This window comes from Nelusetta ayraudi, unplaced genomic scaffold (genome assembly GCF_046127955.1).
Source record: "Nelusetta ayraudi isolate G7.1 ecotype Tasmania unplaced genomic scaffold, CSIRO-AGI_Nayr_v1 ptg000066l, whole genome shotgun sequence".
NCBI classification, from domain to species: Eukaryota; Metazoa; Chordata; class Actinopteri; order Tetraodontiformes; family Monacanthidae; genus Nelusetta; species Nelusetta ayraudi.
In genome coordinates, this window is record NW_027466116.1 from 585,004 (window position 1) to 611,388 (window position 26,385).

General features: G+C 44.6%; 4 protein-coding genes across 6 annotated transcripts; 3 read left to right on the forward strand and 1 right to left on the reverse strand.

The window, feature by feature from the left end:
• The first annotated feature begins 584 nt into the window (after positions 1-584).
• rhbdl2 (rhomboid, veinlet-like 2 (Drosophila)) lies at positions 585-7,998 on the forward strand. Of its 2 annotated transcripts, XM_076041387.1 has the most exons (8): positions 585-1,181; positions 1,953-2,185; positions 3,572-3,720; positions 4,787-4,899; positions 5,017-5,117; positions 5,351-5,411; positions 5,520-5,581; positions 7,547-7,998. In XM_076041387.1, exons 2-8 carry the CDS (start codon positions 1,955-1,957, stop codon positions 7,721-7,723), a joined length of 894 nt encoding a protein of 297 aa, XP_075897502.1. In that variant the 5' UTR covers positions 585-1,181; positions 1,953-1,954; the 3' UTR covers positions 7,724-7,998. The 2 variants fall into 2 exon arrangements, with proteins under 2 accessions (XP_075897502.1, XP_075897503.1); XM_076041388.1 differs by lacking the exons at positions 585-1,181; positions 1,953-2,185 and adding an exon at positions 2,765-3,052.
• Positions 7,999-10,779: 2,781 nt separating this feature from the next.
• Positions 10,780-13,494, forward strand: gja9a (gap junction protein alpha 9a). The gene is made up of 2 exons (XM_076041379.1): positions 10,780-11,045; positions 11,266-13,494. The coding sequence occupies exons 1-2, from the start codon at positions 10,993-10,995 to the stop codon at positions 12,767-12,769; spliced, it is 1,557 nt and encodes a 518-aa protein (XP_075897494.1). The 5' UTR covers positions 10,780-10,992; the 3' UTR covers positions 12,770-13,494.
• A 24-nt stretch (positions 13,495-13,518) lies between these two features.
• LOC142898442 (c-Myc-binding protein-like) lies at positions 13,519-16,376 on the reverse strand. 2 transcript variants are annotated; one of them, XM_076041378.1, is made up of 5 exons: positions 16,224-16,376; positions 15,029-15,101; positions 14,718-14,766; positions 14,434-14,563; positions 13,519-13,924 (listed from the first exon to the last, which is right to left on the reverse strand). In XM_076041378.1, the coding sequence occupies exons 1-5, from the start codon at positions 16,236-16,238 to the stop codon at positions 13,886-13,888; spliced, it is 306 nt and encodes a 101-aa protein (XP_075897493.1). In that variant the 5' UTR covers positions 16,239-16,376; the 3' UTR covers positions 13,519-13,885. The 2 variants fall into 2 exon arrangements, with proteins under 2 accessions (XP_075897493.1, XP_075897492.1); XM_076041377.1 differs by lacking the exon at positions 16,224-16,376 and adding an exon at positions 15,603-15,772.
• Positions 16,377-17,313: 937 nt separating this feature from the next.
• Positions 17,314-24,411, forward strand: rragca (Ras-related GTP binding Ca). The gene is made up of 7 exons (XM_076041376.1): positions 17,314-17,714; positions 19,479-19,682; positions 20,209-20,408; positions 21,233-21,347; positions 21,700-21,842; positions 21,975-22,123; positions 23,724-24,411. Exons 1-7 carry the CDS (start codon positions 17,532-17,534, stop codon positions 23,876-23,878), a joined length of 1,149 nt encoding a protein of 382 aa, XP_075897491.1. The 5' UTR covers positions 17,314-17,531; the 3' UTR covers positions 23,879-24,411.
• Positions 24,412-26,385: the final 1,974 nt, after the last annotated feature.

Consider the following 26,385-nt stretch of genomic DNA (forward strand, 5'->3'; position numbering starts at 1 on the left):
GCTCTTACTCGGAATCATGGAAAAATCATGGATGTGCGGTTTAAGAAGTGTTGGGTGTTCCTCTTTGCATGTTGTAATGTCCTTAGGTTACTCAAGTTGGCCAACACCACTTGTAATTAATGCCGGTGTAGCAATAGTCATTTGTTTCTGCCCTTTAAAAATAGTTGGAGTTAAACCACTTTTGTTTTGTGTTTCTAACATTTAGATTTTAATATCTATATCCCCTGTATGCCATATATGTATAGCTATAGGTTTAAACACAGACATTTGTTTTCATTAAGTCAGACTAATTGTATTTTTGTTTGGGTATGATCAATGGTAAAATAGGAGCAACAGTTTAGATGGTAAAGAGCAGGAAAGTATTTTTTTTTTTTAACTTGTTTAAAACTTTAAGTTAAGATGTTTTCAATCAATTGATTTTAATCCAAAAACAATCTTGCCAATGTATGAAATGATGGCAGAAAATGGAACAGACATAAGGTTTTATAGCAGGGTCCAATGCCATCTTGTGGTGGTGAGAAAGAATGCAGCGCCATTTCTTGACACGAAAGCTAATTAACGGAAATAAAACATCAGGCCGCTGTGATCGCGACAATTGGATAGAACATTGAAAGCTTTTGCTCCTCAAGTGCCGGGGGTTGTCTAAGTGGGAGTGGCCTGTGACGTCACCGCGCACAGGTGTGGCACCGGGACAGCAGGCAGGCAGGTAGGCAGGCGGCTGTTGCTGTTGGCTGTTGCAGGGCTTGCGGTGCAGGACGAACAGCGTCAGTGTTTCTGAGAAGCTCTGCCGCAGTTTTTTTTTTTTGTGGCGGAAATAGGGGGAATGCCGTCGGTCTGTTTGGACTGAGGGAGGAAATTCGATGCCGGGAGACGCGATGGAAGAAAGGCTATAATTATCTTCGAGTGCGCTTTCAGTTTACGCCGACCCCACAGGGACGAGAGGAGCGCCGAGGAGTAGAAGAAGAAAGAAGAAAACGCGGCTCGGTCGAAATTATGGACGAAAGGCGCTGAAATCTTCGTAGAACAAAAGAGTATTTAAAAAATATATATACGTACAATTCAGACTTAGCCAGCGACAATTTTAAAGTAGTTTAAATTGGTTCCCATTAATCGGAATACACCTTTATGCGCGCGGGACCGCTGGGAGCCGTTGGCGCTCTTCCTGGTTGTTGAAGGTTGAGGTGAGTTCACACAAGCTGCCTCTGGTCTAGCAGTGGGTTGGTAGGAAGGTAGGTAGCCCAGTCAGCGGTGAAAGCGCCGAAAAAAAGAGGGCAAGATCAGCAAATCTACACGAGTGCTGTTTGTTTGACAAAGAGACGTCGGCAGCTCCCCGTAAACAGGAAGCGCTAATTGACACGTGACGCAAGTTAATGTGATTTACAAGCGTAGACCAGCGTGTTGGCGGCGGGGAGCCGCTCAAGAAGCTGCTTCAGTTTCCGCCGACGCACAAAGAACTCGTGCAAGAATTCAGAACTTCCGTTTTTATTTATGTATTTTTCTTTTTTTTATAATCTATTTATCTCTTTTTGTGTAGTCGACTCTTTGAAAACACGTCTCATTACATTTCTGACGTCTCAATATTTCAACTCATCCGACTTGATGCGCTCTGTTCTAATTTCCAGTTAAAGATTATATGTGTCATTTAATTGAAGTAGTAATTAAAGTCCCGGAGAATGTTTCAAAGGAGAACATGTAATTCTGGCACTTGGATTACTGTCGTGGAGGGAAGCCTCCAGACAAATACCTCTCAACTGTGGCTTATTCAGTGCATAATTAGTTCAATTTAGTATCTAATTATTCCCTGGTGAGAAAGAAACCTATTCTCAACCTAAATTCTATTACATTATATTATATTTTATAACAATTTTAGCTTTTACAACACTAACAGTATGAGACAATTGTATGTAGTTATGCGTTGCACTGACACAACGTTCCCTGTCGAACCGGAGCAGCGATGGAGGACATTGACATCGAGCAGCAGGAGCCGTTCCCCGTGGACCGCGACGGCCAGCGCTTACAGAAGAGAGCGGACCAGCCCGATGGCGAGGGCAAGGTGGGATGCTGCGGCAAGTTCCAGGAGTCCGTCTCCAGATGGATGCTGCCGGAGGATGCGCGCAGCAAGTACCTGGAGCGAGCCAACTGCTGCCCTCCTCCCATCTTCATCATCCTCGTCAGTATAGCAGAGGTACTGTCGCTCTGCCCGCTGCGGGGGTCCTGCTGTTACACACTTTTACGCTGCATTTGATGTTGTGATGTCACAAAGGGCTCCCGGTGGCCAGATGTGGGTTCTGCCAACTGCCACTGCCTTGTGGCTACTCTTCTTCTCTTTTTGCTTCCTTAAGATGTGTCTGGCCAAGCAGGGCATCAGTTTTAGCATTTTAAAAGCCAGCGGTGTCACGGGAGGCTGCAACCGGAATAAACAACGCAGTTTTGTTTATTCTTGACAAGCACCAACCAGTCCCAGAGGTTTCTCCCCAGGGATTGGGGATGAAGTCTGACCTCTGTGACCTTTAGCAGCAGATGGCAGATTTCTTTCCTCCAGACTCCAGTGTCTCAGGTTCTTTCTCAGACCTTTGACGTTTTCCAGGACGCTTCTTCTTGATGAGGTTTAAAGGCAGTCTTTCCTGTGCCCTGTGTCGGACCCTGCTCTTAAAGTCAGAGTCCCACTTTGGGTCAAAATTCTGAGATCAAAGTCCAAGCCCCGATCCCCTCTTTTGCACGGTGCGTTTTTAATTTAGTGCCAAGGTTGGCCAGTACGTGGCTATGGTGTGTGCCTAGCAAAACACAACAGGACATGACGTTAGCGTTGAGGCAACCGCCACTTTGGTGGGACAAACAAGGCTTTGCTCAATTCCACGCTGCGCAATGTTTTGATCTCACATTCTGCTTCCTCTTGGAGCAGAGGCTTGAGTTAAAAAGGAAAATTACCACTGGGGCAGACGGCAAGAGAGTGGACAACAAACGACTGCTTCTCGACGCGTGGAGAGAGTTTCTGAGGAGGGCCACCAGCTGGCCGCCTCCCTTCTTCATCATGCTCGTCACTGTAGCAGAGGTAGCACTGGCTTCACTGTGTGAACCAAATGAACACCGGGGAGATCAACGTGGCTGCGGTCCAGTTGTAACATGCCCTCCAGTCTGAGTCGGTCTCATCACTGGGTGTCTCAGAGTTGCCCTGTTAGTCCGCGGCTCCTTCCATCCACCTCTCTGCGTTTTCAGTGATGGTGTGTGTTTTATTTGCCAGGGGCCACTGTTTTGCTTTTCTCCGCCTCCTTCGTTCCTCAGCGTACCTTTACTTCTTAACATTCCCACGCAGAGATGCATTCACGGGGGATTTTCCTGCCTCGGCTAAACAAACCCCAACACATCTGTTTTTCACATTCATCCTACTCATTTTTATTTTCTCAGCCGTTTGCAATTTTTTCTTTTTTTTTTTTTTGGCAGCTGCACACCCAAAGGCAACTTTGCTCTGGTATTTTCTGCACAGGAAGAGGAAAAACAAAAACAAAAGATGATTTGAAGCTTTTGTTTGAGCGTTGCCTTTGAGACTGTGTCTTCTTCTGTCTCCCACCAGCTGGCAGTGTTTATTTACTACGCCGTGTGGAAGCCCCAGAAGCAGTGGGTCACTCTGGAGAATGGCATCTGGGACAGCCCGCTCACATACCAGCCCGAGCGCAGGGAGGAGGCCTGGCGCTTCCTCTCCTACATGTTCGTCCACGCCGGGTAAGCCCCTGCAAGATAGGTTCACCTGTCAGGTCGCAGTTCACGATCCCACATTGTGCAGAATTCATTGAGCGTTGATTTCAAAACAAAACTTTGCACGTGTACTTGGTCAGCACACTCGGCATAAACAAAAGAAAATTTCATCCATTGCATCTTTTGTCTGCTCCTTCCCCCCCGTCCCCCAAAGTTGAAGTCTGCCCTTTGTGATGTCACAAAGAGCAGCACCTCCACCATCCAGGCTCTTGGCTCTGCCTCAAAGACTTATTGGTTTTCTCCCCTCTGAATATACTTTGCTCCAGCAAATCACCAGTTCCCCCAGTGAGCCGAGTCCCACTGTTTTTTTTTGCAAGCAGGCTGGAAACAGAGGGCTATATGCTGGAGATCTCTAGAGGTTTTTTTGGATGATAAATTGTGTGAGGCTGCGCCACAGTTTCAGATTATTATTTTTTTTGTTCTTAGAACTTCTGCGTCAACTTTGCGACCTTCTCCGAGGCTGCTGCAGCTCCTTGTCATGCTGCTTTTGTCACCATGTCGTAAGATCCTGTTTGCCGCGCTGCTTTAGATCGGCTAGCAAGGCAAGCTCGTCGGAGGCCCAGACATTCATCGCCTCAAGAATCCTGCACAGCTGTCAGAACGCAGCAGTCATGTGTTGCAGCTCGGAGCAGAAACACAAAAATACCACGAGCGCATGAATGGAAGCAATGCAGGGAAACCAAAAAAAAAAGAAACCAATGCTGACCACATTAAAGGGCACAAAGCTAGCTGCTGCTGCTGCTGCCTAAATGGGCGTGATAAACAAAAGCCACATTGAATCTGAACGCAACTCGAGCTTTGGAACTTCAGGGTTGTACAATGTGATGAAAAAACAAACAAACCTTTTAATGGGCCTCACATAAACATCTTTTATTTTAACCAACACCAGACTGCGCAGCATCCTAAGCCAAAGAAAAAGCCAAACTTTTAACATTTGCGCCAGAGGACAGTTGGAGAGCTTTTTCTTTTCTCTACAGTCTGCAGTAAACCTGTACACAACCACGCCTGTCCCCTGTTTCCCCCCTTTCCACAGTGTGGAGCACATTGTGGGCAACCTTGTGATGCAGCTAATACTGGGAATCCCTCTGGAACTGGTCCACAAGGGGTTCGAAGTGGGGATGGTTTACATGGCAGGCGTCTTGGCAGGTGTGTCATGTGACCGACACTGTCTGTGTTTTTTTCTAAAGCAGCTTTTCCAAAGTCCTCAACTTGGTTTTCCTGTTTTTGTGACACTGACTGTTTGTATTTTTTCCCCCCCATAAGGGTCTTTGTGCAGCTCCATCTTTGATCCCCACAGCGCTCTGGTGGGAGCTTCTGGCGGCGTTTATGCCTTGATCGGGGGCTACTTCATGAATGCAGTGGTGGTAGGTTTCCACACGGTTGAGCAACAACAATTGACTAATTAAAAAAAAGCAGCCGCGTGGGCGATAGAATGCAGCATGTTGCAACAACAAAAGACAACATTTAGATCCTCAACTATTGCTGCAGCCATCTGGCAGTGCACGGGGCTTTGTTAGGAAGACAGTCGGTAGTCTTGATTACACTGAAACCTTTTCCGTGCCATGAGTCCACTTTTCCTCACCATCTTCATCCACAGAACTTCCGGGAAATGATCCCCCTCCTCGGAGTGTTTCGTATACTCGCCATAGTAATATTTGGTACGCATTCTACATCCTACACAGCCCCATTTTATTTTATTTCATTTCATTTATTCTTTTTATTATTATGAATTCATTTCTACGTCTCTTTTCCCCCCCCCCACACAGTTGGCATCGATTTTGGATTTGCCTTCTACAGGAGATTTGTGAGCGACGAGGCTGGCTTGAAGGTACAGAAACACACCCGGCCGTACACACGTTTCTACATTTGTTGCTCCGTTGGTGACACTGACTGGTGATATTTTGAAACATTTACTTTCAAATATGCTAAAGTATTACAAGAGACCATCAGGACCTCCTGAGCCGTGTCAGGTTCCTTGAGAGGTTCTTTTAGAACTGTGCACCGAGCCACAGCCCTTCAGAGTAGAACAAGGAGCCGCATTGCCGGTGCCAACAGGTGTTGACCACGCTGGGGTTCCTGCAACAGGGACCCTCTAAAGAGAGCTGGCAGACCGATCAGTGCTGCGCCACTCGAACCTGAGCCGAACCACGCCAGCTCCGTGGGACGGAATTATGCGTATGCGGTTGATCGGGCCGACAACAAAGCACAATTTGTAGCGAGAGGCAGGTTTCCAAAGCGTAATCGGAGCCATCGGCGGCGCACGCGTTGCCACAAAGCCACCATCACGCGATTAAAAACACGTCAACCGTAAGCATTTCATTCCATCAATGTACAGATCATCTCTGGTGCACACATGGAAGTGATTAATATGGTGGCGAGGTGATTGGTTCAACGCACGATTCATTCATCCTGACCAACTGCATGGTGGGGAACCGACCGCACATTGGCACGGTGTGCGACGGTTGGCTCCTTGGTGAATGTCAGGTTAATGGTCCTACTATGTATAACCCCAACAAGAAGGCTATGTGGAGAGAGTATAATATTGCCCACACTATTTCCAACCTCAAACTCTTTATTTTTTAGGTATTTTTATTTCCTGTTATAATGTTCTGAATTTTGTGACGACGTTCCGTGATTTCCTTCTTTCTGTATTTTGTCAGTAAACAAAAAAAAAGGCACTTGCCTGTTGCATTTCGCCGTTTTATGATAACTAGATCTAAAATTACAATGAAGCCAAAAATTCATCTTGTGCACGTATCACGTCAATTCGAATTTTCTATTGTTAAATCTCTTGTTAATCGCTCGGAAGACGTGGCTCATCATGACGCTGCTGACTGACCCGCAGACTGGCTGAGAGCAGAGATATAATGAAGCCCATTCATTATCTCGGTCTGTCGTGGAGACATTTTCATCGTTTCCTGAGTTCCTACTTCGTTCAGAAGCGTTTCGGGCTTGCAGACGGGGACGTTTTTTTTTTTTTTTTTTTCATATTGATCGATTGATCATAAAAATGAGAGAAATTCCAAGCTGCAAAGTTCATTTATATAGATAGCATATATACTGTATATGTCCATGGAGGCGTGCAAGGGAAGAGTGGGGTGTGCAGTTTGAGGTTGATCGGGGTGTAGCCTACAATGGAAATGTGCTTGGATTTGTACGTTCACAAAGTTTTGAACATCCATATTTTTTGGACGAAGTATTTTTTTTTGGGGCGGGGGGGTATGAACGTACATCAGCTTTCAGTATGACTTCCACGCAAGTAATTGAACGTCAATCAATCAATCAATCAATCAATCAATCAATCAACTTATTTGTACAACGCTAAAGCACATCCAGAGACGTCTCAGAGCGCTTTGTACAGTCAGAGAAAAAAAACAACAACAACAACAACTGGGCCCCCAGTACAGGCACAGTGTGACAGTGGGCAGGAAAAACTCCCCTGTGGGAAGAAACCTGTCTGTTCAAACGTTTTACAAGTCCGACGGCGCCTGAGGTGATGAGGTTGTGGGTTTCATTTGTGGGCGGCGCTCGGCAGGAGGAGCCTGCTGGGACTTGACTGTTCTCGTGGTGGCACCTCACTCCCCCCGGATGGATCGCGCTAACACTCCCTCCCCCCCCCCGTTCATTTGTTTTGGCTGAGAAACTGGTTCTTCAGGCTTTTTTTTTTTTTTGGGTGTTCCCCACATTTCCATGAGGTCGGACGACGCCACCAAAAAGACTCTGCCTCAGCCTGATTTTGTATTTAGGGAAACGATGCGTGAAATCCGCTGACTCCTCCCCCCCCCTCTGCCAGGTCTCCTTTGTGGCCCATTTCGGAGGCATCGTCGCCGGAATGACCATCGGCTACGTCTTCTTCAGCGCCTACAACAAGAAGCTCCTCAAAGACCCGCGTTTCTGGCTCTGCATTGTGGGCTACATAGTCTTTCTGGTCGTTGCCGTGATCTTCAACGTCTTCCTGACTCCGGTCTAAAGGGAGCCCTCATGTTGTTGTGCTCATCCGTACTTCTTAAAATTTAGAACTCACCTCATGCCTTGATGTCACACTCAGGACGTTATTGCATATTTATTTTTTTATTTTTTTGCTGGAGCACAACTGCTGCTCCCCAGGACTCAGTCCATGCCATTAATGCCGTTTATCTAAAGATCTGTCGGTTCAAGCGCAACAGTGCCTCCTGCTGCCAACGGGTAGCACTGCGGCGATCATATACGCCTAGGACAGACTTGATTTTTTTTTTTTTTTTTTTTTTTAAACTAACTTCAACGGAATTCAGTCAATCCATGGATTTTAGTTGCTTGTGTTTTTTCAGGATTATCCAGGAATTCTTAAACTACTTTATTTCCCATTTCATTTTATTGCTAATGGATCTTAAACATTACGTAACGTAATTCTAGTAAATACTTTTTCTTAAAAACAGATTGCTTATTATCCTGTGATGGCACTAATTTCAGGAAAAAATATATACATAATGTTTGCCATCAGACATTGTCTTAAACTTTGAAGGTTGTGACTTTTTAAAAAGTTGGTTGTTTTTTTTAAATACATTTGCATACATTGAAAGTAAATTAGCTTTATCTTTAGAGATGGATGTTGTTGTTGATTTTTGTTTTTTTATTCAAATTACGGTAGTTCCAAACCTTTATCAAAGATTGTTGAAAGCGATAGTTTTTTTTAATTAAAAACTCATATCACTGTGCTCATCTGGTGTAGGGAACTAATTGTAGATTGTCTCTCAGGAAACTTACTGAAACACACTGATTTATTCTAAGATTGTGAATGAATGAGACCAGACACCTCTGACATGTGGTTTAACATTTCCTCTCCTCAATGTTAAAGTCAAAGTATTTGTCATTAAAATGTTGTTTTTTTGCAAATGTTTTTGCATCTTTTTTGTGTAAAAACAAAGACTTTTAATTGATGTTTTGCCCAGAGAATCTATGCACAGCTAAACACTGCAGCGTCTGCCCTTTTACCAAACTGGTGTTATGAAGCACACAGTACTGTTTGCTCAGCAGTCTGCTGCTGTACAGCCTCGGCTTTCCTTAGTTCTGCTTATGGAAAGTTCCATAGCTTGCAGCTCATCAATAATACTTGGAGCATCAATATTTAATTATGGGCTTGTTTGCACTGACCCTGAAACACTTGATGATGGCGTGTTTCTATATGCTGCTAACGGCCCTCCACTCAGACACGAGTCAGTCTTTTTTCTGCGAACGTTACATTCCCCTCGTCTGGAATTCCTACATTCTGCTTCTGTCAAACTTTTTTTTTCAGACTTTTTGAAATCAAAACTCCACTCAACAAAAACAAGACAATATTTTGTTTTATGGGAACAAAACTCAAGTTCAGATTAAAATAATCACATTAAAAGTACATCAATGAGAGACTAAAACATGGAAAACATTAGTTTGCATTTGACGCCTAAGTTTATTTATGACGTGAGATCAGATGCTTTTTATAATAAATTCCTTGAAATTTATCCCAGGCAAGAACTGAAAGACTGAATGACAAATGAATACTAAAAATCTTGAAAGAAGTATTCCATATTTCCACTGTTATTTCATTTGTTTGTTTTCGGACTATAAAACACATATATGATTTTAAAATATTTATAAAGTGAATGTCTTTATCCATAAACAAAGTTTTCACACCATTATGGACCAATGTTATAAAAAATATTCAGTATATTAATTAAGAATTTAAAAGTAAATTTAGCATTCTTAATTGTACGACACAGTATATGCCGATTCACATCAGTCTCAAATATTTTCTTATTTACTATTTTATGGTTTTAAAGAGGTCTGTGATTCAAGGCTTTAAATTGCATTGAAACATGTAATTCTACTTAAAACAGACAGAAAGCCAGAAGGGATTCCCGGGGGACAAGTGGAAATTGATTAGCGATTGAAAAGTAATAAAAGAGGAAGTAGCAGCAGTATGTGCCCAGTGTGTCAGCCCAGCAAGACACTCAGCACCCGTTATGAGTTTGAAGTATTCTGGTGTGAATCAATCCATTCTGGTCAGAATCTACAATAGCAGGTTAAGAGGGTAAAAGTCATCTGCTGGTCAGTGCAGCAGGATTAGACAGAGAAAGGCCTGAGGCAACCCACCACCCAAAAAAAGAAAGAATTTAAAACAAAAAAACTATAAATATTCATGGAACGCTGCCTCATTTAACAGCACAAGCACACTAATTCTTTCTGATAGATTTCTTGTAAATGGGATAAAATAATGTGTCCAGTGCATTGGGGTTTAATTAGAGCCGATGAGGAGCAGCAGAGTATGAAATCGAACGCGATGACTCATTGATTGTTTTGCTAGAAAACCATCGATCGCCACAGGCCTGGGTGGGGAACTGGTGTGGATCGTGTGGGTGGAGGATTCAAACACTCAGCACCTCTCAGACCTTTTTGCTAAATTCACTGATGTGTTTTCATTGTAATCAGTGAGTCAACTCCCCAGAAATCTTCAGAAAACGGTGTGCTAAGAAAACACACTCAGTACGTTTACGTGACACTCGAGAAAACCAAAGTATTGCCTTACCCCGAGTCTTAGAGTGGAGCAAAACACCCAGCTGAGAGTGTTGTCACCGAGGTGGGTACCTGAGCGGTACCCTTTGGGACATCACAAAGGGGCCAATCGCAGTGACACGTTGTTTTTTGTCTCATTCCAAACATTTGGAAGTTTCAGCTAAGCATTCGTTTTGATAGGAGGCTGCCCCGCTGGCATCCAGGATGAGAAATTAGGATCTGAAACATGGGTAAAACACGGGAGGGTCTCTTAAGCACCTGATCTGGTCAGATGATAGGCTTCTATTTGGAAGAAAACTGCTTTTCTTTCACACCGAAGAGAAGAATAAAATCCCACTTAAACTAACAAGCTCACCCCCTCTGCTGCTGACAGACAGTGTCCTAAATTATGGCACGGCCTGATATATGCAATTGAAACAGCCCCTGAGATCGAGGTCAGTATCTGTGCTATACGAGCGGCTCCCAGCCCATCACTGCCGGGCCATGATCTAAATGCACTGCCGAAGCTGTTAGTATCGACTCCCCCGGCACTGCGCTGTGGAGTTGGCAGCTTTCCCTCGCTGCTTCAACTCGTTCCCCACTTTGTGTCTGGCAACAGCAGAGCGGTAGGGAGGGTCACTGGGTAATTTGGGTGATGCGCCGGGTTGGCTAATCGCGGAGGACTTCAACGATTTTTTTTTTTTTGTTAAACTTTTTTGGTGACCCGGTCGCATGACCCGAGGAGATTTAAGTCACCACCGGCAGTCTGTCCACGCTGCTGCAAGGTAACCACTGTATGCGGGCACTGGGCCGAGTGAGAGCGGATGTTATATGTTGATGATGGTGTGAAAAGTTTGTGTGCTTTTGCTTGCTTTTATTTAATAATTTATCTTGCAAGTCCGAATGACCGTAATGAATTGACCAGATTGACTTTCACTTTTGTAACTCACAGATTTCATTTTGTGATGAGCTTCCTGTCCACGCGTAACACTCTTTCTCTCCCAGTCATAATGGCAGAGTGAAGATGGGGGACTGGAACTTCCTCGGGGGGATTCTGGAGGAGGTGCACATCCACTCCACTATGGTGGGCAAGATATGGCTCACCATCCTCTTCATCTTCCGCATGCTGGTCCTCGGCGTGGCGGCCGAGGACGTGTGGAACGACGAGCAGGCCGACTTTGTCTGCAACACGGAGCAGCCCGGCTGCAGGAACGTGTGCTACGACCTGGCCTTCCCCATCTCGCTCATCCGCTACTGGGTGCTGCAGGTCATCTTCGTCTCGTCGCCCTCGCTCGTCTACATGGGCCACGCGCTCTACAGGCTGCGGGCGCTGGAGAAGGCGCGGCAGAAGAAGAAAGCCCTGCTGCGGAGGGAGCTGGAGCTGGTGGGCGCGGAGCTGGGCGAGGCCCGCAGGAGGATCGAGAGGGAGATGAAGCAGCTGGACCAGGGGAAGCTCAACAAGGCTCCTCTCAGAGGCTCCCTGCTCAGGACCTACGTGGCTCACGTGGTCACCCGCTCCGTGGTGGAGGTGGCCTTCATGATGGGCCAGTACCTGCTCTACGGCTTCCACCTCTACCCGCTCTTCAAGTGCCAGCGGGACCCGTGCCCCAACGCCGTGGACTGCTACGTCTCCCGGCCGACGGAGAAGAGCGTGTTCATGGTCTTTATGCAGTGCATCGCCGCCATCTCTCTCTTCCTCAACATCCTGGAGATCCTGCACCTGGGCTACAAGAAGATCAAAAAGGGCATCTTGGACTTTTACCCCCAGCTGAGGGACGACATAGACGACTATTACGTGACCGACCGGGGGAAGAAAGAGTCCGTGGTGCAGATCTGCACGCCCAGAAGGTCGACCTTGATCTCTGCTCCGGTGGATTACACCCTGCTGATGGAGGCAGCACAGGGATCGACCATCTACCCAAACCTCATCCAACCTTCAAGTTTTCTACCCTCGCAGGGTGAGCCGTCAACTCCGCAGGATTTGGACGAGTCCAGATGTTCGGCCAAAAGGCACCAGGACTGCGACTGCACGCCGACTACCGAGGAGCTCTGCTCGCCGTGCCTCGACTCTCTGATTCACCCCGGGCAAGAAGGTGACGACTTTGTGCGTCTGCCCCGACACGGGAAGGACGACGACAGTCTGAGGACGAGTCCGGACTCGTCGAAGTGGCCCCAGAAGGCGTCTCACCCCTCCTCCTTCCCCACGCTGCCCGTCAGCGCGCTGAAGAAGCCATGGAAGGCTCACGGCTCGTTCAAGTGCTCTACGGTGCTGGAGGGGAGGAGCTCCGACACGGATTCGTGTGGCGGCGGTGGCGGCGGAGGAGGCCGTGCCCACTCTCGAACACACTCCACGTCGGGTGGCAAACAGCAGAGCCCGCCCTCCAGCCCGGACACAGCAGACGACTCCAGCTCAGGCTGCAGGAACGACACCAGACCTCCGTCCTCCAACTGCAAGACGTCGCTGGCCAGTAACGCCAGCAGCAAACGAGCACCAGACCTCCAAATCTAAAGACTGCACAGACTGTCAGCTGCCTTCAAACAGGTGACTGTCTGAATTTTATAATATAATTTGTAATTATCAGATTTATCTAATCATCTTTCGGATTTTTTTTTTTTTTTTTTTTTAAATTGTGAAGCTTTTTGAAAAAGAAAAGATAAAAGAAAATGAAAAAAAAGTCAGCAGATCCATCATATTGCCATCAGTCTGATTAGCTGCTGGCATACAGTCCAAAGTGTATTTGTCTTTCATATTAAAAGCATTTTAAGATGTTTATTTTTCATCTTGGACTATTGGTCCATAGAAATGTTTTAGCGTGTGGGTTATTTTGTAATAAAAAAAAAAAAAAAAAAGTTGGACAGGCATTAAGTGTAAGAGATGGAATTTTCCTCATTTTTGGAGTTGGTCAGGCATCATGTTCAGCATGAAGTGAAGTTCAATATTGGACTTTTCAGATAATTCATAAACACTATTACTTTTGTTTCAGTTTGACTTTTTCCATCTGTGAACAATTTAATGATGGTTTAAAGGAGACACACATCAATGAGATATTGCTGTTAAACATATACTCAACCTCAGTTAAGCAGTGTTTAAGATTCCTGTGCATATCAGTCAGTATGTGGTTTTCTGCTCTTACCAAACAGTGTTTTTTGTCCACAGTAAAACAAGAGCACTTCAATGTTTTGCAGTACTTGCCATTACACAAACCTGTCATGTCAGCAGCAGGTTAGAAAAAAAACCAAAACAGTACAGACAACAAATATAGTATTTTACCAGAATGTCTTTTATTTACATCTTTATTCCTCGTTGGAGCTGTTTACTTTCGTCATGCCACGCAAAATAAAGAATGTGCAAATTTGTTCGAGGGTCTGAGTGATAGTGTGTGCAGAAAAATAAAATGATAAAAAGCAGAATTAATAATACAAAACCCACATTCATAAACACATTTATCGACTAAGTTAAAGTTTAAGAAACTAAGTAAGAACTAAGATTTACAACAGGAGGCAGCTCAGCTATTTACTTTTTGGCTGTCATGTAAGAATGTCTCCTTTGTCTTTTCTCCATTTTCTTAAATTAAAAGTGACGGTGATACCAACAACAACAACAACAAAAAAAATGATGGAAAGCCTACTCAGCTGCTTTCTCTTCTGGTTCATACTGCAGCAACTGGAAAGACCAAGAGAAAAGCACATCAAGGTCGGCGTCATGTTTTCTTATTTTCAGAAAGCCTATTGAAAATGCCTCTATGCCTTTGACAGAAGAAGGTTGGCGAATTTGGGAGGGATCCCCTGATGACAGAGGATTGCAAAACATTTTCAGAAAGCCTAGCAGATTTCAGTGATCTAACAAATAAAGCAAACTTTGCGCTAAGTTGGCTATGACTAATGATTAACAGTAAAACAGTAAAATAATGATTGTAATCCTTGGAAAAAAAACAAAAACACCTTCCTGTTAATATTGTGTACTTTAAAAAAAAATGTATTCAATGTGAAGCAGCAAATCAAGAAATAAAGCCAGCTGTGTGAAAAAAAACTAAACAGATTGAAAAACGCAGTGATGAAGCTGTGATTGAAGCCCATTCTGCTCGTTTAATGCATTGAAATATAAAGAGAACGCATCCGCCTTATTATGATGACAAAGCAGTTATCAATGTAAGAATGAAATGTCCCGCTCACCTTTGTCCTAAGCTGTTTGTTCTCCTCCTCTAGACTCGCACACTTCTGCCGCAGGTCAATCACTTCCTGCTGCAGAGGGTAAGAGCTTCCTTGAGAGAGGCTTGACGTGCCGAGATTGTCCTTGACGAATCTGGGAGGAGCTGATTAAAGAACCTGCAACAAGCATTGGACCTGCAAATCAAACTGCCAACAATTCTGGCTTAAATCATTCCGAGCTGAGCGGGAAAGATGCTGAATCAACTCATTACTGATCTCCGTGGCACTTTCTGTAAATGGAAGGATACTCCAGGGGATTGTCGGGCTTTTCTTGTTTTTCATATAAATCCACCAGAACTGAAAGACAATGAAACATAATGAAACACAGGGGGGAAGTGAAAACACAATGAAGCAAATCAATTAGCTATGAGGCATTTAAAGCTTATATCTCGGATGCAACATTTCAGAACACCAAGAGATGCGTTGTGCTGATTTCCAGCCCACAGCAAAAGGAACAAGCAGTCCATTTTGCACCACAGGTTGTCCTTATGTGGCAAGCTGGTAACTTCTGTGGCTGAAAAGAACAAGAGACAAGTTCTAAAAAAGCAAAAACGCTCACCTTTGGTAAGACTGTCAACAACACCAGCCTTCTCCAGGTATCTCCTGAACTGTTCCCTTTTGGAGTCTGGAGCCTGGCACAGGAGTGAAACAGAACTGGACATTCCATTATTGTTTCTAACAAATTAATGACTATCCGTCAGGTGTGATGCATTTGAAAAAAAACTGCTTATTATTATTATTATTATTATTATTATTATTATTATTATTATTATTATTATTATTATTTATTTATTTATTTTTTAAAAAGACATGTTTGAAGTGACGGTAGTCGTTGCTATATTAAACACTCGTGGTTTCAGTTTCGTTTGAGCCTCATTGCCGTAGCAATTTCTTTAAAAAAAAGAAAAAAGAAAAAAAGAAAAGAAACCGCAAGTCACTTTGCCAACAACCAAACTCACAGGTCAGAGTGGCACAGGTGGCCAATGGCCACCTTCCTGATGAGCGCCTTCAGCCCCACCACCTTAATATTAGCTTAGCTAGCTTCCACTTTAAAATCAGGAAACAGTATTCACAGAACATCACAATATAAAAAAAGGAAAAAAGAAGAAGAGTTGAACAACAGACAAACCTACTTTATAATGTGCCATGATCGCGTTGGCGACTACTTTTAACTCGCTCCGGATGTCGCTCAATGCTTTGTGTTGCCGAGTCGCTCCTAACAACGCGCACACGACTGGAGGTAAAACTACCGATGTTGTGCAGAGTTTGGCTTGAGGTGCCGAGAACGTGGTTAGCATCGCGGGAGCGCGCGCTGTCGAGGCGGAAACTCTTCCTCTTTTGTCCCTAGTGTTTAGCAGTATTGCTTTACGAGCAGTTTTTTTTTTTCCTTCCATCGGCAATTAAACAGTCTTTAACCATTGCTACACTTATTAGTACAGTTTCTTATCCTTTCTTTGGTAGGAAGTTCTGTCTCTCTTGTTTTTTTTTTATTATTATTATTTATTTATTTTTATTTTGCTTTGTCAGTGTATATCAGTACACCCTGTCACGTGATACAGCAGCGCAGGGGTGCGAAAGACCTGATTTACTGTATGTTAAATAGAAAAATGAAAATTGCTGTTGCGTTAAAATGTTTACAGTAAATATTGCTATAAACGTATTATATTATATTATATATTTTTTAAAGCAGTCAGGTAATAAACCGTAGATATGGATTTGGTCAAGTGGGATGCAAGGCTGTTTGTGCTTCTTACTTTTTGTGCTTCCATTGTGAAAATGTTATTTTCCAAACAAGCGAACGGTCGCTTGAATCCAACTGCTTCCGTATAACTTTTGCTTCCTTTCTCTGAAAACGGGAATCTACTTGACCCTGCCTGAAGCTGGCCTTTGAACTCCTCATTATTTTTTCAATCACTCTGATCTTAGAACTCTGTGGATAAACTCTTAATTCTGACACGCTCAAAAAAATAATAATGAATTTGTGTCAGCAAATGTGGTTGTAGTCAGCCACTGATATCACAGCTGAATATCTACAGCTTTTATCAATGAATTACAGAAACAAACGCTGAGAAGTACAACTCATTGACAATATGCTCATGTTTTTGACCAAACAAAGTTAGTTTATACATTGAGTTGCATTATTTCATATTTTAAATTAATTGTATTCTTTAACTCTATGATTTGGATGCGAATTTTCTCTGAAATTATGAAAATTGCGCACACCACTGTAAAGATGAGTTTCGGTTGTGAAGCTCATCCTTCAATGACACGGATCGCTCTGTGGTATGTTACATTCATATACCCACCGGAAAATCCGTACTACTACTTATGGCCATCAAAAAAAAACATCAAAGGCGAGCTTAGACTTCCGTAAACTCAGCATGGTTCTGTAAAAAGAAGAAGAAGAAAAAAAGGTACAACGCATGCTTCTCATGACAGCAAATGTGAAACGCACATATTGTCTATCAAATTACTTTTCAAAGAATAACTGAATGCCTTAAATGTATCTAAAGGGATCGTTGTTGCCCTCTGCTGGCTATTTTGCAGAACACCATTGCTTTCCACCCTTACATATACAGTATATGTAATTTTTTTACGGTCCTGTAAAAACGGTTAACTTAGCATATCAATTAAAAAAATGTTGGGTTTTTTTTAGATTCTTGTTGTGCAAACTGTTAAAGACTCTTTGGTCACGAGTCTGTATTTGCTTCTCAGGGTGATAGGTCACAAAACAAGTCTGAGGACAAGTCAGGTGACAGCAACGAACCTCGATTGATTGCCATACCACTTGTCCAATCACTGGCTATGATGTAATTCACACAGCCAATAGGAGTGACGGGGCGGGGCTTGCAGGGCGACGATTTTTCAAGAGGGAGGAAATCCTGAGGAAATGTGTGGAATCACGATCGGTGTTTTCAACAGTGCTGGACGGTACTGAAAAAGAATTCTCTCACAAGTGTGACGTTCCATTGTGGCACTCGAACCGTTCTGCAAGAACACGGGTGCGGCTAGCGATAAGTAACGGGGGGGAAGAGGGGAACCAACCAGCGTTTCGGGTCAAAATGTCGATTCAGTACGAGGTGGAACAGCTGGCTGACAGCTACGGGGTTACAGACTCGTTCCCCAAAGATTTCGGCTATGGCGAGGAGGAGGCCGACATCGAGGGGAGCCCGTCGACGTCCGACAGCAAGCCGAGAATCCTGCTCATGGGTCTGCGGAGAAGCGGCAAGTCGTCGATACAGAAGGTACAGAGAGATGTTCTTAGCTTGGCTTCGCGCACGTCACTAGGGGGACGTTAGCAAAAAATAGCTAGCAGTTGCTGAGTGGCGATAACTGCGAGCCGGGAGATAAGAAGTCCAACAACAGCGGAGATACAAAAATACTCCCTCCGTGAAAACGGAACAAAAATTACAGTGTCTTCAATCACTTTTGTTGTTGTTAAAAGTTAGCAACCATTGTATGCTAACGTTGGCGTAGCCGTTAGCATCAATCATTAACCGGGGTTGACAGTGATGCTAAGTGCATCTCGACCGATTTGTGGACATAGAGCATGTGACTGTTTGATTAACCACTCATCCAGTGGGCCAAATTACACGACAGTCCCACCCAGTCAGTCCTGTGAGGCAGCAGCCGGGGCTGATGTACGGCTCTCTCACATGACGGCTGGCCACACCTTTTTCGTTCTGCAAGTCACAACACGGGCTTTTAAATCAGTGCACATGTAACATGTACATGCACAATGTAGCTATGCACCTCATGTATATGCATAGAGCTTGTGCGGGTTTTCTACTGAATAGCACTCAGTAAACCCACGACCTGCGTCATAAAGTCTAGAAAGTTTTAGTACCTCTCTCAGCAAATCAGAAAAAACCGAAGCAGCCCTGTCGTGTACATCACCGGTAGCTATTTTAAGAAGTATTTGTTCTGTTTTAACATGTCTTAATTTTTTTGTCAGCCAAGATGGTGTTTTGATTGATTAGATTGGTGATTTTCTCTTGACTAATCTTATTTTCCAACAGCAATGTGTCCCAGAAATAAGAAAAGTTTAGCCTTTACTTCTTTTTGTAAAGAAGCAAAGTTGCCCCCCCCCATCGTACATAAGCAGCCTACTTTGCAAGCCTTTGCTCTGTGATGTCAGCAAACCTCGATGCACCTCACACCACATTTTCTGTCATGTCATCCAACTGGACCGCTAAGTTCTCGTGTAAGTTTAGCTTTACCACTTTCAAACGGGCACCGCGTCTAAATAATAAATGGAGTGCAGTCGTGCCTCGTCTGATATTTTATTATTTATGTTGAAATTCAGTTGGGGGTGGGGGGGACTGGATATGGCGCGATATGCTGGGGATTCACTTTGAAGGGAACAACTTCAATAACTGCTTTTCCACATGCAAGGACACTTTTGCTGCTATGCCATAATACACACACACACACACACACACACACACACACACACACACACACACACACACACACACACACCTTCAAGTCTCAGATTAATGCTAAGCCGCCTGTTTCGTGCTGCAGAACATGTGATTTGGCTTACTGCTGGTTCATGTGGGTTTGTGACCCTGGTGGGCTGCTCACTAATTCAGAATGGCAGCAGGTGGATGGAGAGAACGTTTCCTGCGTTCCTTCGATACAGTCCCCCCCCCCCCCCCCCCCCCCCCCCCCCGCTGAATGCACAGAGACGCATGCTCACTACCTGTCATGTGAGTGCGGGTCCTCGGCGGTGCCCTTTCCCCCTCTTGCTCAGCATGTGACGTTCAAGCGATGCCTCAGCAGAAATACAGTGGTGCCCTGAACATTTCCTCCACTAGAAGAATGCACTTACAGTAGCAGCACTTTTGCATTATATAACATGCAATGTGTGAAAAAAAAGTCTATGAATAGTTGTTTCAGCAATGTATTTTAAAACAGTTAAAGTGTTGTACTGTGCATACATATATTTGTGCACTTCAGGATTACAGATTGTCCATGCCAACTTTGTTTGTTTTTTTTGCCTTTAGGTGGTCTTCCACAAAATGTCCCCCAACGAAACCTTGTTCCTGGAGAGCACCAACAAGATCTACAAGGACGACATCTCCAGCAGCTCCTTTGTCAACTTCCAGATCTGGGACTTCCCGGGCCAGGTGGACTTCTTTGACCCGACCTTCGACTACGAGATGATCTTCAGAGGAACTGGGGCTCTCATCTTTGTCATCGACGCTCAGGTGAGCAGCTGCCAAAGAGTTCTGGTCAATTACGCCTGCGTGGCGCCAACAGCAAATCCAGAATCTCGTCGTAGCATCGCGAGTCCCCTTTTTCTGGCGTCTGTTGTATTAAATTGAAACTAAATTACAGAGCGTTGATGTTTGCGACTGCGGCGAGGCCCCGCTGAATTAGCCGCAGCGAACAAGAACGTGCACAGACGCTGTAAAAGATCAATTTCATGCCTTGGCTTTTTATGGTGGAGCTATCCACATGACTCTAAGTGCTTTCCAGAAGTAATCTCAGCGACAACGTTAGCCACATCTAATTTGATTGCAGGGTTTATTTGCACTGGAGCAGGTGCATCAGATTCAATTAGTTTCAGCAGTCGGCCCTCACGGTGATATCGGAGAGGGCGGCTGGAGCCTCGCAGCTCCGGGAGACAACACAGCTGGGGGGGGTTCAGTCTCAGTCAGTCCTGGTACTTCAATCAGTGTATGATCATTGGCTTTAAACATGTGGTGTTTTTGTGTCTGCGTGACTCCTCAGGACGATTACGTGGAGGCCCTGGGCAGGCTGCACCTCACCGTGTCGCGGGCCTACAGAGTCAACCCAGAGATCAACTTCGAGGTTTTCATCCACAAGGTGGACGGCCTCTCCGACGACCACAAGATCGAGACCCAGAGGGACATCCACCAGCGGGCCAATGACGATCTGGCAGACGCCAGTCTAGAAAAGCTTCACCTCAGGTTGGTCTCTTATCTCTGTCAAATGGTCCCAATATTCTAAACCACCGCTTTGCTTATGTACGTGTTGTTTTTGCGTTCAGTCGGCCTGCTGACGTTTTTCACACACAACTGTGTCCACCCACCACACACTAGTGGCAGAATGTCGGCTTCAGCCAGTCACACCTCCCAGTACAAGAGGCTGGAAGAAGCAGCTGATTACAGTCTGTTATGCCACAAAACATAGATGCAGCTTCCTTTTTAAACGTGGACTTTTTAAAAAAAAATTTGTTTAGGTTAAACTGAAATGGAGGTTTAAATTTTTGATTCAGAACAGAGAATTAGAAAAATATTGTTCATGAACTAAAACAAACAAGTACTAGGTACATTTTTCAACTACGATAACCTAGCTTACCCACCTTTAAAGATAAATAATACTAATTCAAAAAAACTAAAACACAAAGATAAATTTTACTCTCTGTGTGTAGAAACACTGCATGTGTCGGTTGAGCCCAGATTGGAAGTTTTTCTCTCGTGCTGCCTTCTTTGTGGAGCTCGTCTGCGTGCAGATAGCCCGAGTTTGTAACTTCCTCACAGTTCATTAGAAGGAGGAAACACGAAGGTCGTGTGCTTCAGGACGTACAACATTGGTGAAACACTGGATCTGTTTCAAATCCGTTTTTTTTATTTCTGAATTATAATAAAAGCCAACGCATTTTGCCTTGCGATCTTGTGACCGTGTCTTTTTTAACTGTCTCTTTCATGTGTGCTAAGAGGAAGCAATGGCTGCTAGTAACCGCCTGTTCACTTCCTCCTTTTTTTTTTTTCTTTTTCCAAATGTCATTCAGCTTCTACCTGACCAGTATTTACGACCACTCCATCTTCGAGGCCTTCAGCAAGGTGGTGCAGAAGCTCATCCCTCAGCTCCCCACGCTGGAGAACCTCCTCAACATCTTCATTTCTGTGAGTGGGGTTTTTTTCTTTGTTTCTTTGTTTCTTTTTTTTTTTTTTTTGGTCTCCGTCTTAATAATAAATGTCATTGTATGTGACAATGTGTCAAACATGAGTCACCGCCTGCAATGTGACAGCCAGGATCCCATGAATTTCACAAGTTTGTGTGACCGAATTCTACTGATTCTAGGAAGGGACTAATAATGAATAATCCAAAGCATTCAAACTGGGCAAACGGAAGAGACCAACCGCTTTTACTTGTAACATTCTGCACTCCAAGGACAGCACCAGCCCAGCACTGTCTGTCCAGCAGTTTTCCAACAGCCATTTCCTTTTTCTTTCCTCCCTGTTTCTCCGGGGACAGAACTCAGGGATCGAGAAGGCCTTCCTGTTCGACGTGGTCAGCAAGATCTACATCGCCACCGACAGCTCCCCGGTGGACATGCAGTCGTACGAGTTGTGCTGCGACATGATCGACGTGGTCATCGACGTCTCCTGCATCTACGGGTGAGTTTCCTTCTCGGACGGCTCTCCCGCAAAGGCTCCTTCGATGTAAAGCAACTGGTTCAGTCCGTTCGCACGCGTCCGAAATGGACTCATTCTACGTCGCCGTTTGTTTTTGTTTTTTTCCTGCCCCAGCCTGAGGGAGGACGGCAGCGGCAGCGCCTACGACAAGGAGTCCATGGCCATCATCAAGCTCAACAACACCACTGTTCTCTACCTGAAAGAGGTCACCAAGTTCCTGGCTCTGGTCTGCATCCTGCGGGAAGAAAGCTTCGAGCGCAAAGGTGAGCCGTCAGCACAGTCTGGCGTCGCCTGGGGAGTCTTGGCTGTCAGTGGAGACTTGACGCTCCCTGGCAGGGAATCAAAGCAGCTACTCGTATACCTGCAGCTTACTGCAGTATTAAAAAATATGTGATAACAATAATAATAATAATAATAATAATAATAATAATAATAATAATTATGGGTTTCTTTCTTTTTAATATATATATATATATTTATATATATATATATATATTTATTATTATTATTTTTTTTCTTCAGCGAACTTGATTAAAACAATTAAATAAAAAAATTAATTATGGCCTTTGTAATTAATTAATTGTAATTGCATTTTCATTGCATATCACTATTTGGTAACAGAGGTTTGGAAATACTTCCAGGTATCTACTTTTCTTGAGGAAATCAACTTTTTACTTTTACTCCCCAAATTTGTATACAAGTATTTAAAATAATTTACGGTAAAAGAAACTCACTTCTTCTAGTTGTTGCTTGAAGTGGAGCTATTTGAACTATGCTGCTGGTGTGTCGTTCAATTCAAAACTGGATCATACCCAGAGGGAGATTGTCTGAGAGTGCCTCGGCTTTGGAATCACTGTTCAGTACATTTTCACTACAAGAAAAATGAAAATGCAGAAAATAACATTGGGTCTTGTTAAAAGTGGAAACCTCCAAAAATGGTTCGTTGGTCATAACTAGGACTGATTACAGTTTGGTTGTGCTGCAGTTGAAAAAGAACAGAATTGCGTCTGGTCAGTTCACTCCACATACAATTTTGGTGTTAGGCCCAGTTCACACCCGGTCGACACCCAACAAGGGCAAAAAGTTGTCGTACAAGAAAATTGCACACACAAAATACTTTTCAGTCACTAAATCAGACGTGTGGTTTGACAGAACGGCCTTTGGATGGCGCTAACCTGGCACCGCGTGACCCATAATTCACTTCTCAAACATCTTGGCTGGGTAATTGGACCAACACCAGCCACAGTCACCTGCGTGTTGACTCTCCGACACGCTGCCTTTGCGGGTTAGTTTGTCGACCTGCAGGCTTGTTGTCACGCTGCCGGTGTCACATGCTGAGGTTCCTCGGGTTTGACTGGATTTGTGTTTGAGTTCATGCGGTGGCGTGTTTTTCTACATCCAACCGCACCCCCCTCCTGCCCTCCCCAACATGAAACGCCTGTTTGGAGGGGGAAAATGACTCATTCTCAGGTTTGAATTGCCTGAATTTGTGTTTGGTTCCACGGCGGCGCAACTTTGCGGCCTGAATAATTTGATTTGGACGAGAGGCTGAGCAGCTTCTCCGTGGTTGGCAGAAGGGATCTAGTGTGTGGTTGTCAGCACTCCTCCTGTCAGCCACCACCTGCTCAGCTCTCACCAAACCATACACAAATACTATCATAATGCAGGCACCTCCATCTAACTGCATTCACCAAGTCTGACGTAAGCACAGCTTTAAATGTATTCCGTGAGATGTTTTCAGTTTTATATATTCCACCTTTTGTGTTGGCGCTCCCTTAGAATTTGAATATTTTGGACATTTTAAAGTGAAAAGCTTCATTCTGTTCACTTCCTGTGCCTCCCCCTCCGCTTCCCCCTCCGCAGGGTTGATAGACTACAACTTCCACTGTTTCCGGAAGGCCATCCACGAGGTGTTTGAGGTGGGCGTGTCCACCCAGCGGCCCTCGGGCTCCCAGGTGGTGGGCTCGCCGTGCGGCAAGGCGGTGGCGCTGAACGGCACGCCGTGCAACAACGTCTAGACGCTGACGCGGGACACTTTAATCCCAAAAAAAAGACAGAGAGAAAGAAAGAGAGAACGATGCAAAACGGTGGAAAGGACTCGAAGGTCAGAGAGGACGGACTGAAGTGAACTGCGCCGAGGCTCTCTGGCTCCACCAATCACAAATCCCCCTGATCCCAGCACCCTGAAGTACAGACGGACTGCTCGGACCGAGGGACGGATGCACCGCCGCCCGACCTGCGGAGGCTGAAGATGAAGGGAAATTAGTTTCAGGTGAAACGAAATGAATTGAAATGAGTGAAAGAGCGAAACTGCGGACGTGTCTTTGGGTTTGCTGAGGAAGCATCGGAGGCTGTGATGCTGAGCTGCTGGTCCTCAAGAGCAGCGCAGAGAGAGTCGAAGGAAAAAAACAAACAAACAAACTTCTCGTTCTGGACAAACTGTGATGTCACTGATCAGGAATCTGTCTCGTTGGTGAACCAGCCTGACCACTGCTGTGCTGAAGAGACGCACACACACACACACACACACACACACACACACACACACACACAGACACACAGACACACACACACATATACACACACACACACACACACACACAAAGAAAAATTTACGCCGCTGTCTGTGAACTGTCAGTCTAACCCACATGTTGAGAAAATGGCCTTACGTCGACGGAGCTTGTCGGCGCCTCGCTCACCTCACGCTACCTGAATGCTGCCCGAAACTCGCTCTTTTTTTTTTAATACATGAAGGGAAAAATGAGTTTTTCTTCGCACACTGAAAAGGGATCGTGCTTGTCCATCTGACGTGTGTGTGTGTGTGTGTGTGTGTGTGTGTGTGTGTGTGTGTGTGTGTGTGTGTGTGTGTGTGTGTGTGTGTGTGTGTGTGTGTGTGTGTGTGTGTGTGTGTGTGTGTGTGTGTGTGTGTGTACAATCAGTGGAATTTAACCTTTCTTTGTTGTGTGCGTCACTCAAAATTGACTTTATGATTGATGGAAAGTGGAAGAACTGCCAAAAATGATTCACTATAATCTATAAGGAGGGGCTCCAACTTCTGATATTTTGTGATCGTCGGATTAATCCCCCCCCGCCCTCCATGTGTTTTTCCTGCCGCATTTTGCAGTCGTGCCCAAATTGACTCTATCCCATCATCCCATGCATTTGATTTGCTTGTGTCCAGCAGCATTCGAGGGGGCAGCAGGGAGAACCCATTCCAAGAACGCGTACTTAACGCTGCTGTTTTTTTTTTTCATGCTAACCAAGCAAATGTCAAAGCTGCAGAAGAGCAAGATCAAATCACATTGATGTTTTTGACATTGCAGCGATACGTGAGATCCCGCTCATGCATTTTGTTTGTTTATGCAATTGGCACAATGTGAACGTGGCGAGACTTGGCTGTGCAGTGTGAACCGCTGCCTACCTGGATAGAATCTGTTTCGACTCGGCAGGAAAACACTGAAATAATTTATCGTCCTTGAAATTCGACTCCTGAGACCATTGGCTTCTTCGTTTTTCCCCTCCCCAAAAAATAAAACACTCACACATTAAAACTGTGATGGATGATTGATTTGGTGTATTGTGAAGTTACATGTTAAATAAATTTAAAAATGTACATACATATCTATATTTTTGTGCCTGTCAATGTAATAATCAGCATATTAAAGGAAAGGGTGATAAGAGATTTTTTTTCCCCTTATACTAATTAAAGATCATACGTCACGCAAAGGTCACATGACCAATGTTTTTAAACCATAATCTGTGTCTCCAGCCTCTTTGAGCCCCCGTTTAACCCTTTACTCCTTTGCCCTGCTCCACTTTTCACGGTGTGTGCTCCAAAACTCTCTAGGAGTGGAAATCAACCCTTTGTGATGTCACAAAGGGCACATTTGCTGTTATAAGCAGCAACACACCCAGCCAGCTGCCTCGCTCCAACTGAGACCTTGTTTTTGTCCACTTCCAAACATGCGGATGGCTGACAAAGCGTCACATCTAGCAGGCCTCTAAAACCCAGCCCCCCTTTTTTTGCAGGAGGTTGTAAACAGAGGGCTGCTTATGTTTTTTTTTCTCTAGAGGTTTTTATTGGCCGTCATTAATTATGTGAGTCTGCTTCTTGTGAGCCTGGCATTAGAAGCAAAACTCTGAAAATGAGAAAGGTATGCGACCTTCAAAATGGAAATAAACAAATAAATAAATACAGGAGGAACACAAGGTGGCGCTGCAGGCCTGTGCCATTAAAAGGCAATTGTTTTAATTTTCTTTCCCCTTTGGGCCGTTACTGCCGTTCCTCTTGTTAAATTTCACAGCGCACTGGCATAAATGTTGAATTTGCATGCAGATCTATAACTGTCAGCTGCTGCTACACTGCTGCGCTGCGCTCTTTTATTTACTGGGCCTCCAGTGTGAAACAAACCTGTAAAGTAAATTAGTCTGCGAGCGTACCCGTGTGACAACCTGCGTCTGCTTCCTGAGAAGCCAAGTTTTGGAAATATATTTCTTAAAAAAAAAAAAAAACACAGGCAAACAA